The 13952-nt window shown below is 38.1% G+C and overlaps 1 protein-coding gene across 15 annotated transcripts in view; it reads left to right on the top strand.

Moving 5' to 3' along the window:
- The window catches only part of MKLN1 (muskelin 1), a 439788-nt gene that overhangs the window by 367529 nt on the left and 58307 nt on the right, over window positions 1-13952 (top strand). For all 15 annotated transcript variants that reach the window (XR_009551231.1, XR_009551232.1, XM_060196585.1 and 12 more), the window contains 2 exons: window positions 3824-4036; window positions 13425-13646. Coding sequence is in view for 13 of the 15 variants with exons in the window: in XM_060196585.1 (XP_060052568.1) it covers window positions 3824-4036; window positions 13425-13646 (435 nt within the window). In the remaining 2 variants the exon portion in view is untranslated. The remainder of the gene's footprint in view (window positions 1-3823; window positions 4037-13424; window positions 13647-13952) is intronic.

Below are 13952 nucleotides of genomic sequence, written 5' to 3' on the forward strand. Positions count from 1 at the left end.
CACACACACACACACATATACAGCTTTTTTTACTGAATAAAATTGGTTTATATTCATGCCTTTGAGTTAAATGAGTACATGATTATACTGGTATGAATCACTCAATTTTTTTTTATTCTCATAAATTTCATAAGTTTTTTTGTTGTTGTTGTTGTACCCTCTTAACAGTTTTGTAACTTTTTCCTTTCCTGGTCTTGATCTTTTTGAAGAACACACGACAGTTGCAAAGTATCCCTGTATTGGTTCTGTGTAATAGTCTCCTTGTGTCGTACTTTTAGCAGGACCACCATGTGGGTGACACTGCATCCTCTTCAGTATTGTACAGTTTTCCATTCTGTGATTAACAACTGACTTGTGAGGAGACAGTCTGAGATTATGAATATATCCTGTTTCTCATCAGACATCCAAAGAGTTTTACCATCCATTGATGAAACTAAACTTTTCCCAGAGTTGTTTTACCACTTTATATTCCTTCACACAAATTAATGTTCTGGATGGTCTCTGTCTCCTTTGCCCATTAAATTGCTTGGGGACTTTTGTCAGAAATCAATTGGTAATATAAGTCTTTGTCTCTCCTGGACACTTTCTTGTTCCATTTGCTTTGGTCTGTTAAGATACCAGTAGTGGGGGAGTCGGGTGGTAGTGTGGGGGGTTAAGCACACGTTCCCCAAAGTGCAAAGACCAGCTAAAGGATCCTGGTTTGAGCCCCTGGCTCCCTACCTGCAGGGGAGTCACTTCACAAGAGATGAAGCAGGTCTGCAGGTGTCTGTCTTTCTCTCCCCCTCTCTGGCTTCCCGTCCTCTTTCCATTTCTCTCTGTTCTATCCAACAATGACATCAATAACAACAACAACAACAACTACAACAATAAAACAAGGGCAACAAAAAGGGAATGAATAAATAAATAAATAAATATTAAAAAGAAAAGAAAAGAAAGATACCAGTAGTGGGAGTCAGGTGGTAGTGCAGCGGGTTAAGTGCAAGTGGCGCAAACCACAAGGACTGGTGTAAGGATCCCGGTTCGAGCCCCTGGCTCCCCACCTGCAGGGGAGTCGCTTCACAAGCGGTGAAGCAGGTCTTCAGGTGTCAGTCTTTTTCTCCCCATCTGTCTTCCTCTCCTCTCTCCATTTTTCTGTGTCCTATCCAACAATGACGACAACAGTAATAACTACAACAATAAAACAACAAGGGCAACAAAAGAGAATAAATAAATATAAAAAAATTTTTAAAAAGATACCAGTACTATACTGATTAGATTCATAGTGCTGGAGCTCGCACGGTGCCTGCACTATGAATCTACTGCTCCTGGAGGCCATCCCTTCCCATTTTGTCGCCCTTGTTGTTGTTATTGTTATCATTGATGTTGTTGTTGCTGGGTAGGACAGAGAGAAATCAAGAGAGATGGGGAAGACAGGGGGGAGAGACAGAGAGACACCTGCAGACCTGCTTCACTGCTTGTGAAGCGGCTTGCAGGTGGAAGAAGCTGGGGGCTCTAACTGGGATCCATACGCTGGTCCTTGGCTTTGCACCACGTGCTCCTAACCTGCTGCGCCACCACCAGGCCCCTGAACGTAGCCTTTACTGCCAGTTCTTCTTGTAGCGTTTGCCCTTCTTCTGTAGCCAGTCAACAGCGTCAGGTTGAGCCTGATGTCTGCTTGTTGCTGGCTTTGAAAGTGACTGGGATCCATGTGGATTCAGTCGGCTAGGAAGGATCGTCAGTTTCCCCAATAAATGGGTACTCACGGGATGCACCACGAGAAGGTCGATCCAATGCATCCCGTTACTGCCAGTAAAGTTACTGTTCTACCCATTCTCCCTTTATAGTTATTCGCCAGACTTCTAGTTCTACCATACACTTCAACTCTGTTACTTTTACAGCAGGAATTCTTGATTTTAGTCATATCCACACTTAATATATTAGATATATTTTTGCATTTTTATCTGCAAACAGTCTCTAAAAAAAAAAGTAACTGGGGGAGTTGGGCGGTAGCACAGCGGTTTAAGCACACGTGGTGCAAAGCGCAAGGATCCTGGTTCCAGGCCCCCCCCCACTCCCCACCTGCAGGGGGAGTGGCTTCACAGGTGGTGAAGCAGGTCTGCAGGTGTCTCTCTTTCTCTCCTTCTCTCTGTCTTCCCCTCCCCTCTCCATTTTCTCTCTGTCCTATCCGACAATGATGATAATAATAACTACAACAATAAAACAAGGGCAACAATAGGGAATAAATAAATATTTTTTTAAAAAAAATAACTGGAATAGTGGAAAGACCACAGCTTGAGCCCTGGTTACATTGAAGCTTAGATTCTCTCTTTTTTTAATTAACTAATTTTTATTATTTTTTAATTTTTATTTATTTATTCCCTTTTGTTGCCCTTGTGTTTTTTTTTTTTTATTGTTGTAGTTATTGATGTCGTTGTTGGATAGGACAGAGAGAAATGGAGAGAGGAGGGGAAGACAGGAGAGAAAGATAGACTCCTGCAGACCTGCTTCACTGCCTGTGAAGCCACTCCCCTGCAGGTGGGGAGCCCGGGGCTGGATTAATCTTTATTTTTATCAGAGCACTACTCAGCTCTGTTTTATATTGGTGTGGGGATTGAACCTGAGACTTTGGAGCCTCAGGCATAGAGTCTCTTTGTATAACCATTATGCTGTCTACTCCCGCCTAAAGCTTAGATTCTCTTTCTTAGTGACTAGTTTTATAACTGGGTAAATTACTTATAAGCTCTTTGTGAAGTGGTGGTGGTATTTTCTTATAGATTTACTATAAGAAACAAACCATTTGTACACTTGCAGCAATATGGTATAGACAGAACTTAGGAGATATTTGCAATTACTAGTTTTTTGTTTGTTTGTTTTGTCATTTTCTCCTTAATTCAGTCTTGCCCAAATGAGACATTTCTATAAACTTTTTACTTGGCTTATTCTATAATATTTTTTTAAATGGTATTTTCTTTCTCTCTCTTTCTTTTTTTTTTAAGACTTTATTAGAAAAATAGGAGGAGAGAGAGAAAGAACCAGACATCACTCTGGTACATGTGCTGCTGGGGATTGAACTCAAGACCTCATGCTTGAGAGTCATGCTTTATCCACTACGCCACCTCCCAGACCACTCTATAATCTTTTTAAACTTTATTTTCAATACCATGATATAAATGGCTGCAACTAACTTTGCTACTAATGTCCTGGTTTTCATTTTGTTCCCTGGTTGTTTATTATACCTCTATTATTTATTAAATCAGAAGAGTCAGTTTTATATAATGTAAATTCATAAATTAAAGACTTGGTTTTTTATTCTGCTTCTCTTACTAGCTAACTAACTTTTAGGAGAATATTTTTCTTCTTTGAGCTTACATTTTCTCATCTTTAAGAAAGAAATAAGCTAGAGATTTTGTTAAGATTTGTTTCAATTATGATTCATTGATTGTAGATATTCTTGGAACATCTGTTTTATATAGTGTTCTGATGAATACAAAGATATTTTAAAGACCAAGTCTGTCTTTAGGCTTTAAGTCGATTGACATGTACTAGAGAATTAAACTCTGTACACAAATACTAAACTGCAATGGAATATGTAATAGGAACCATAGAAAGGTATAGAATACAGAATAACTCATCTCGTTCTTCCTGGTAGGCTTGAAGCATTTCTAGGTGAGCTTTGCCTCTACTACTTTTGCTTTGCTCTTGAGATTTCAAAGTTGGTGTTGTACATGCATTACTTGACTTGCTAAGTGTTCTGAGCAAACCTTTTAGTAGAATTCCAATTTAAAATGCGTTTGATTTTATTTGATTATTGATTGTTCTTTCTCTTTTAAAAATCTTTTCACAGAATGGACCTAGTGCTAGGTCATGCCATAAAATGTGTATTGACATTCAGCGGAGGCAAATATACACTTTGGGGCGTTACTTGGATTCCTCTGTGAGGAACAGCAAATCCCTGAAAAGTGACTTCTATCGTTATGACATTGACACAAACACATGGATGTTATTGAGTGAAGATACTGCTGCCGATGGAGGACCAAAATTGGTGTTTGATCATCAGGTTTGGTGCACAGATAAATATTATTGTGGAAATAATTAATACTGAGCAACTTTAGTTATTAGTTTATTTTACATTTTTGCTCTGTTGTCTTATCTAGTGGAATTTCTGCTACCAATTTTTGACAGGTTAAAAAATAACTATCTCACTAGGTATAGATATTTTTCTGTTATTTGGTATAGTATGACATACTAAAATCTAAGAACACAATTGTTACCTTATAAAAACTCAAGGGTATAGCAATATACTATAGGAAAATTATTTACTTTTATGATAGTTATAAACCATGAAATCAACAACTTGTCTTTTAAAAACCTTTTATCCTATATCCCTGGAGGAAATTTTAAATTATTTTATAATGAGTTCAAGAATTTGAGGTCTAGCAATTTTCTTCATTAGAGTAAAATATAGTTATTGTAGCATAAAATGACAGACTTGTTATAAAAACAGAAAGAAACTTGACATATACTGGATTAAGGTTAACTAGAGGCCATATAACACAGTTGTAGATAAGACTATTCATGACATTTTAAGTCATTTGAATATTGATATGCTTATAGCTATTGTCTTTCCTGTTGTGCTCTTATTTTTCTTAGGATTTATTAATGAGATAGAATAGAGAGAATAAGAGAACTGACATTACTGTGACATATGCAATGCTGGGAATCAGAGTTAAGACCACATGATGGCAAGTCTGTAGTCTACCTGCTATGATACCTTGCAGGCTGACTGTTAAGTTTTATTTTATTTACATTTTTAAATTAATATTGTCTTCATTGTTGTCTGTCTTTGAGTACTTATTACATTTCTGTTCACTATAGATCAGTACTCCAAAGAAAAGTAACATTTAGAATTCTTTTTTTTTTTTTTAAATATTCTTGCCTCCAGGGTTATCCCTGGGGCTTTGTGATGGTACTGAATCCACTGCTCCTGGTGGCCCTTTATATATATATATTTATATATATATAGTAGGACAGAGAAATTGAGGAGGGGAAGAGAAAGACACCTGCAGACCTGCGTCACTACTTGTGCAGTGACCCCCCTGCAGGTGGCGTTCTAGGGGCTTGAACTGGGGTACTTGAGCTGAGCAGGTTCGTACTAGTGCACCTAGCCCAGTGCACTACTGTCCAGCCCTCATATTTAGAATTCTTTAGTTTTACTAAAATTAACCCTGGTCCATATGTGTTTTTTTTTTCAAGTATGAGGGTGAAAAAGACTGGATTGTGATGTAACTAAAGGCAGAGCATAAGCTTCACGAGTGCAAAGTCCTGGGTTCAGTCCCATCACCAAAACCAAACTATAGGAAAGTGCTGATGAACACAGAAATTTTTCTAGTACTAGAAAAATGGGAGGACAGTACAAAAACTGTGACTTAAGTCTAGATTAATTGTGAAAATTGTGAAATCTTACCTAGGAGTTAAAACTCAAGTATTTATTATATCTTTATACATGTTGTTGTTTTGTTGTTGTTGTTATTGTTGTTGTTGTTAGTTCTTTGCTTTAAAACTATCCTATCACCGCATTTATAGTGACAAGTAATTGTTATCGTGAGGAAAAGAGGAGTGGGATATGTGCCTGTCAAGTAAGTAGTGAGTGGAACATAAAAAAAAGTGTTAGTTTTTTAGCTGGAAGATAGCTTAGTGATTATGCATAAGATATTTTACACATGGCATACTGAAGTTCAAGGTTCAATCTCCAGCTGGCACTGCACCATAAGCTACAGCTGAGCAATGCTCTGCCTAAAAAAAAAAACAAAAATTAAGCACTCCTCACATTGAATCAGAAGTTTTTGCTGGCTCTACACTGTTGAGCTCTACAAAGCTATTCTTTTCTCTTGACATCCTTGGGCTTGTGCATATAGAAAATCAGAACTCAAAAAAAAAAAAATTGGGCTGGTTCTGATCTTTTACAAATAGAGCATTAGTAGACAGATTGTTAGGGAAACAGTTTATTTTCTTGATTTCAAGTAGTTACAGGTTTCTTTTTATAAAAGATGCTCGTGTCTTTATTTTAGCAGGTTAAAAAAGAATCGCCTAAGGGTAGTCTGGGTATAGCACACATGTTGACTTTGTGTGTAGCCTTTGTTTCTCTTGTATTGCTATAACTGACTGTTCCTTAGAAACTAAAGTCTGATTAAATAATATTTGATTTGCCTCTGAGTAGATGGCAGTAGCAAAACACTCAGAGTGAAGTGACCAGGCTTTTAGCCCTAATATAGCTAGAAAGTGAGTTCTCCTGCAGAATGTTCTTGGGCTATTCATGACACTTTAAGACTCGGAGCTTGATTTTTCTATTTTTTTAAATTAGTGACTTAATAGTGGTTTATAAGATTACAGTTTCATACTGTACTCAGTACCAAAGTTCTGCCCCCCAATGATATGAAATGATAGCCATAGTTCTCATAAAGTCTTAGAGACAGTTTTTGTTGTGGTTGTTGTTTGGTTTTGGTTTTAGTTCTCTCAGTTCCACATATAAGCGAAACCATCCAGTAGTTGTCTTTCACCTCCTTCCTTATTTCACCAAGCATAATCACCTTTAGTTTCATCTATTCTGTCCCAAAGAACAAATAGAAAATTGTCATTTTTTTATACTTATTATTGCACAGTAGTATTTCATGGAGTAACTATCCCATGGCATTTTTTTAAAGATTTTTTTTTTATTGTTGTTGTTATTGATGTTGTCATTGTTGGACAGGACAGAGAAAAATGGAGAGAGAGGAGGAAGGCAGACGGGGAGAGAAAGATCTGCAGACCTGCTTCACCGCCTGTGAAGCGACTCCCCTGCAGGTGGGGAGCCAGGGGCTCGAACCCGGACCCTTATGACAGTCTTTGTGCTTCATGCCATGTGAGCTTAACCTGCTGTGCTACTGCTGACTCCCTTTTTTTTTTTTTTTAAAGATTTTATTCATTAATGAGAAAGTAGGAGGAGAGAGAGAAAGAATCAGACCTCACTCTGGTACATGTGTTGCCAGGGATTGAACTCAGGACCTCACACTTGAGAGTCCAACACTTTATCCACTGCGATACATCCTGGACCACCCCATGGCATTTTTATCCAGTCATCTTGCTATTTAATTTTCAGATTTTTGGAGAATAAACAAAGGTAGAGGCATCAGGACATAGGTGTGGACACAGACACACACACATACACACACACACACTGAGCAATGATGCCAGACCTTTGCATGTGCAGTACAGCTAAACAACTTTCTCACCCAGTTCTTTCTTTTCTTTTTGGGGGGCGGGGAGAAAGAAGGGAAGAGACAGAGAAGAAAGATACCAAAGCACTGATCCACCATCCATGAGGTTCCCTTGGTATCGTCATAGTGCTCCATGGTGCCAGAGCTCAAATGAAGGGCCTCCTACACAGCAGCGTATGTGCTCTACCAGGAGAGCTAGCTCTTAGTCCTGTGAAGACAAATTTAAGAGTCACTTTGCCATTTTGCATTTTAACATCCAAAAAAACCCTTAGGTTTTGAGTTCTTAAGAATATGGCAGCAACTTATTTTTGCCGCCCTCCATCTTACTGCTTCATGGAATATATATATTTAGTTCTTTTGTTAATTTTATTTATTTATTCCCTTTTGTTGCCCTTGTTTTATTGTTGTCATCATTGTTAGATAGGACAGAGAGAAATGTAAAGAGGAGGGGGAAGGCAGAGAGAGGGAGAGAAAGATAGACACCTACAGACCTGCTTCACCGCTTGTGAAGCAACTCCCCTGCAGGTGGGGAGCTGGGGGCTTGAACCAGGATCCTCAATGCCGGTCCTGCACTTTGTGCCACCTGCGCTTAACCCGCTGCACTACAGCCCAACTCCGTATATATTTAATTCTGAACAAGTCCATTAGAGAAAACAAAGAGAACCAAGCAAAATGCTTTATGTAATGCAAACCACACTTAATAAAATCAAGTGCTAAAGAAAACACACAACTCTCATTTCTTTGCGAATTTAGCCAAAAACAATTGAAGCGTCCAGAACCTGTATTGAAGCCAGTAACAGTGATGGGGTGAACTGAGAATGTAGTTGTAGCCTAGCAGAGATCTCCTATAGCGGCTTGGCAGAAATTGGAGTCAGGGTAACTACTGGGAGTGAAACAATGTAAAAGGATCAGCGGGGATAGATATCAGGAAGCACCAAGGCCGGGCTATGGTGCACCCATTTAAGAGCACATATCACTATGTTGAAGGACCCAGGTTCGAGCCTGCACTCCCCAGCTGCAGGGGTAACACTTCATGAATGGTGAAGCAGGTCTGCAGGAGTCCCCTTCCCCCCACCCATCCTGCCCCCAATCTCAGTTTCTCTCTGTCCTGTCTAATTAGTAAGGAAAAATTGACTGCTAGGAGCAGTGGATTTGTAGTTGCCCCAGTGATAACCTTGGTGGCAAAAAAAGGGGGGGGGGAGGGAAAGCACCAGAACTGCAGAAGATAGAAATTATATCTCTAGGGAGTCGGTGATGGAGCAGTGGGTTAAGTGCATGTGGCAGAGAGTGCAAGCCAATGTCAATAAAAAACAAGGGCAACAAAAGGGAAAATAAATAATATTTAAAAAATTATATCTCTGCATTCTAAAATGAATTAAATGAATCAATGAAGTTCAGAACTCTGAAGAACATAACAGTAAGTTCAAGAATGCAAATGAGGTGACCAAATAATAGAAGCAAGTAAAACTGCTAAAATCAGGAAAGGAAAACACACTGCCTCTTTTAGAATTGAAGACTGATGTACAGCGTATATAAAAAATTATTGGTGTGAGCCATACCACATAGAAATAAGAACATACACTCTAAAAAAAATTACAGAGATACAAAGGATCCCCTTGCCCCCAGAAAATTTGTAGAGAGCATAAGCAACATAGAACTCCAGCATCACATAATTGGAGACATTGAAGAGGTGGCAAAGAAAAAAAAAAGTTTTTAAATAAAGTTAAAGAAACTTCTCTGGAAAGATAAAACCCAAGGTGAAACTTGGACTTGGGGGTGGGGGTGTTGAGAGGACATTGGTGGTGCTGGTGGACCTCACTGGGTTCTGTGATTAGTGTGCAGACAGCCACCATGGAAGGATGAGAAATTGTACCAGTGTGACAACTGTCTTGCAAGTCATTGTTTCTTTAACAAAACATAATTTTTTTAACTAGCTTTTCTACATAGAGAGACTGCATGCTGCATAAAAGAAACTGACATAGGCATTCCACTCTAAGACTTAATATTAGTAACACTGGATTTCAAGATAAAGGTCCTGTTATCAGGTCATTAGGTAGCACGCTCAAAGTACCTATGAGAAAAATAAACCAAAATTGATACTGGATTTCTATACAGCAGCACCTAAAATGTATTCAAGAGGTAGTGTGACCCAGAGACTTTATATTCCATCAGATTGTCCTTCCAAATTTAAACAAGTTTTGAGAAAATTACTTGAAAATGGAATATAAACTAGCCAAGAAGCGGCAGGAGAGACTTCAACAAAGGATTGGTATACTGAACTCATTGACATAATCCCATAGTCTGTCTATATCACTGGCTGGGCCCTCTTGTCCTGCATATACTAAAATAAAATAGCAGTCACCTTGATAAACAGGAAAAGCTTCCTTGAAAACATAAGGGAGAGTTCCTGTAAGATAGGAACAAATAGGATTAGATTCAGTAGGAAGAAATTAAATCATTTAAGACTGTAGCAGCTTGAGTCTGCAAATTCATAGAACTGGAACAAACATAAAGTGATCAGCTGAGCACTGGATGGCATACTTTTCTCCATTTTAACCAAATGACACTTGACTGGGAAAAATGTTAACACTGGAGTTGGAAAAGATCGTGGAGCAGATCAAGCTGCAGGTGTCTCTCTTGTCTATCTCCCTCTCTATCTCCCCCTTCCCTCTCAGTTTATCTGCCTCTATCCAATAATAAATAAAGATAATAAAAAAGAATTTTTAAAGTGGAGCAAAGGGGCCGGGTGGTAACACAGCAGGTTAAGTGCACATGGCGCGAAGCCTAAGGACCAGTGCAGGGATTCCAGTTCAAACCCCCGGCTCCCCACCTGCATGGGGGTTGCTTCACAAGCGGTGAAGCAGGTCTGCAAGTGTCTGTCTTTCTCTCCCCCTCTCTGTCTTCCCCTCCTGTCTTGATTTCTCTCTATCCTATCCAATAGCAATAACAACAAGGGCATCAAAAAAATAAATAAAGGAGCAGAAATCTCAGTAAACTGATGAGAAAAGAATGGACACACCTCTAAATGGTTACTAGATTAGCAAACTGAAATGACTAGAGGAAAGTTAACAAAGAGGGAAAAGTCCCAGAATTAACAATATTCACTTATTAGGATTTGAGAAAGAAAGAATAAAAGCAAAAACAAATAGCCCTCAAAGTGAAAATGCAGATATTTCCCATTGCTGAAGAAAAACAATTTAGTGAAAGGAACACCAGGTACTGATCAAGAGGAATCACAACAATGTTTCTATTTCAGTATCTGTTTAGAAAAATAACAACCTAAGAGTAAGAAAAAAAAATTTCTTTACAAGTCCATTTTTATTTGGGGCTAACAGTGATTTACAAAATTGTGAGATTATAGTGTGTAGTACCACACCCACCACCAAGTTCTGTGCCCCCCATCCTCTGAATGGTAACCCCTATAGTTCAGGGAGAAATCTTAAAAGTTTCAGCATGCAAGTGAATAAACTAGGTAGGCAAGAATCAGCCTGGCATGAAGCTGGTTTGGAGATTGGCAGGAGGGAGGGACCGTGGGGACTTGGGCAATTTAGATACCTAGAAGGCCTTATCTTCTAATTTTGTGAGGAAACAATTATTTTGAACCCAGTCTAACTCTGCCAGTCTTGTAAGTTAGTGTTTTAATGTAAGAGAAAGATATTTTTAGATTAAGAAAAATTGGAAAGGCAGCTAAGTGGCTATTCATTATTTATATGATTTTAGAAATTAAATACCTAACCTGGCAGTAGATAAGTAGTTTTCAAACTTTTGACCCAAAAGTTTTTTTGGCATCAGAGAAAAAGAGATGTTGAACTTGCAACACAACTTAATAAGCTATTCGCTTTTCAGAACCATTTCATACTGAGTCAGAATTAGAAATAAAAATCAAATAGTCAGTTTCCCAGAGTTAAGTCCCTTGTTCTTGATAGTTGACTCTCAGAAAGAAAAAAGAAAAAAAATATATATATATGTTTAGTGACAGAAAGAATAAATTTGTTTCTATTTTGTGTCATGTTCTGAGATATGAGAGTGAATTGCTAAACTTATATAGTGTTTCACTCCCCCTCCCCCCTTTTTTTACTTGAAGTAGTTTCTTGGGAAGAGCTGCCAAGATAAAGATTTGAATGCCTAACTCACTCGGCCCCATACAAATTAGAATAACTACATCAAAATTAAGCTTAAGTATCTCCCAGAGAAAAAGGAAATGCCTTTCTTGTCATTTGAGGTAGACCCAGAGGACCTAAATAATGGAGACTGAGCAAAATTAGTGTTAATTTGTGAGTTTATGGAAATATAACTAGGCTCACATAATGTGGATCTCAGAACTTCCAGCATATTCTCCAAATGCCAGGAGAGACTTAAGCTTTAAGTAATTAGGCCAGGGTAGTGTGACCCAGCTTCACAAAAGCTCTACACAATGGTATAGTATTGAATGAAGGTACATACTGAGTTGTCATTAGCAATGTATAGTTCGTTTTTAATTGATATGATCTTTTAAGATTAAAGTGTGGGAGCATTTTTTGATGTACCAGAGAAATGAGAACTTGGATGTCTCAGTTTTTCAAACATATTCAGTGAAATTTAACCCTTGAAGAATAGATTTTCATCTCAATTTATGGAAGTCTGCCAGAAATGTGAAAAATACCAAGTGAGCAAATCTTTTTAGGTAAAGACGAGCAGATGCTAGGACCTTTAAAAAGATGAATAATAAAAATCTTTACAGTTATTAAATGGATTTTCATTAAAACCAACACTTAGCAATAAATAGCAATCTACAGAAGAGAATTGAACCAGTGGTTAGTGTTTGTACTTTAGTAAAAATAAATAAAATCTTTTTTGTATATGATTTATTCTTTAAATATAAATGACACTTGTGTCTGCTATCTAGTTTCCAACTTGAACTTACATATCCTTTGCAATATAATTTGATTCTTAATTACTGTCTTATGAGAAGTGGCTGTTTGCTCACAGATATTTTTGTGGAAATTAATAATCTTGAGCTGAGTGAATAGAAGTATCAGTTAGCCTTTAGACATAAGTTACATGACATAGAAAATTAAATTTATAATACTGTATTAAAAAAGGCAAGATTATCACAAAGTAATAGTCTAGGAACTGATTGCTGTAATTTTTTTCTTTGACTCTTTCATGCAATGCTTCACAGATTTGCATATTATCCTTGTGTAGGATTGTGCTAAACTCTATTCTAATTTTAGCATATGAGCTACAGAAGCATATAATTTGAAGAGTTTTGTAAAGCATGTAAAGAAAGATGAGTCTAGCCTCATCATTATTAGTTATATATCTATTCTGTCTCTTTTTCAGAGCACTGGTTAGCTCTGGCTTATGGTGGTGTGGGGGATTGAAGCTGGAACCTCAAGCCTTAGGCAAGAGAGTCTGTTTGCAGCACCATTATGATGTCCCCCTTGCCCTTTATTCTTTAGCAGATGGTAACACGATTAGCAGATGCTTGCTGAAAAGAAAAGGAAAAGGAGCTATTTAAAATTAGGGTAAGGGGAGTCGGGCTGTAGTGCAGTGGGTTAAGCGCAGGTGGCGCAAAAGCACAAGGATCGGCATAAGGATCCCGGTTCGAACCCCGGCTCCCCACCTGCAGGGGAGTCGCTTCACAGGCGGTGAAGCAGGTCTGCAGGTGTCTATCTTTCTCTCCTCCTCTATGTCTTCCCCTCCTCTCTCCATTTCTCTCTGTCCTATCCAACAACGACAACAACAACAATAACTACAACAATAAAACAACAAAGGCAACAAAAGAGAATAAATAAATAAAATAAATTTAAAAATAAATAAATAAAATTAGGGTAAAAGGGAAGCCATGTTTACTACCTATAGAGTGTGACCAGTATTCTCTCTTAGGTATAAATCAGCACTGCATGTATCATTTGGTTACTTTGGTAGAAGTCATACAATCTTAAAAATATCTACATCTCTGTAACCTAACATATTTGATTCTCACCGGGGTGGGGGAAATGCAAACGTGAAAGGATGTATAGAAACACATCCTGACCCTCTGCCAGGTGGTGAGCAGTCTTGCAATAAGTACATGCGGTAACCATGGTATTTAGTGTTAGTAAAACAGTTTGCGGTTTCAGCAATCTAAAGCGACAACCATTAGTTTCATTTTAGCACCTCTGGCAGGAACGGTCTAAAACTATTCGCTCTGTTGCCCTGTTCTGATAGATGTGTATGGACTCAGAAAAACATATGATCTACACCTTTGGTGGTAGAATTTTGACATGTAATGGCAGCGTAGACGACAGCAGAGCCAGTGAACCGCAGTTCAGCGGGTTGTTTGCTTTCAACTGTCACTGTCAAACCTGGAAGCTTCTTCGAGAGGACTCCTGTAATGCTGGGCCTGAGGACATCCAGTCTCGGATAGGACACTGCATGCTATTCCACTCAGTAAGAAACTCTCCATTGCGTTATTTTATTTTGTCATGTATATCTCAATAGGAAAAGGAGTTGGCAGAAACTAATTGTTCAGTGAGAAAAAAGTTTTCATTAGAAGTTATTTAGCAGGTAGTGATAGGTAAAAATTATAATGTATTTTACTAATTGTAACTCTTTCCATCGTCCTGTCCCAAAATAGTTAGGACCTAACTATTCTAGGCACATTAGGAGTATTTTCACTGTTTGTGTAGATATTTTTACTGTCTTAAGTGTTTTGGTTACTGACTTCTCTTAGTAACTAGATTGACTTTATTAGTG

This window comes from Erinaceus europaeus, chromosome 8 (assembly GCF_950295315.1).
Source record: "Erinaceus europaeus chromosome 8, mEriEur2.1, whole genome shotgun sequence".
Classification (NCBI taxonomy): domain Eukaryota; kingdom Metazoa; phylum Chordata; class Mammalia; order Eulipotyphla; family Erinaceidae; genus Erinaceus; species Erinaceus europaeus.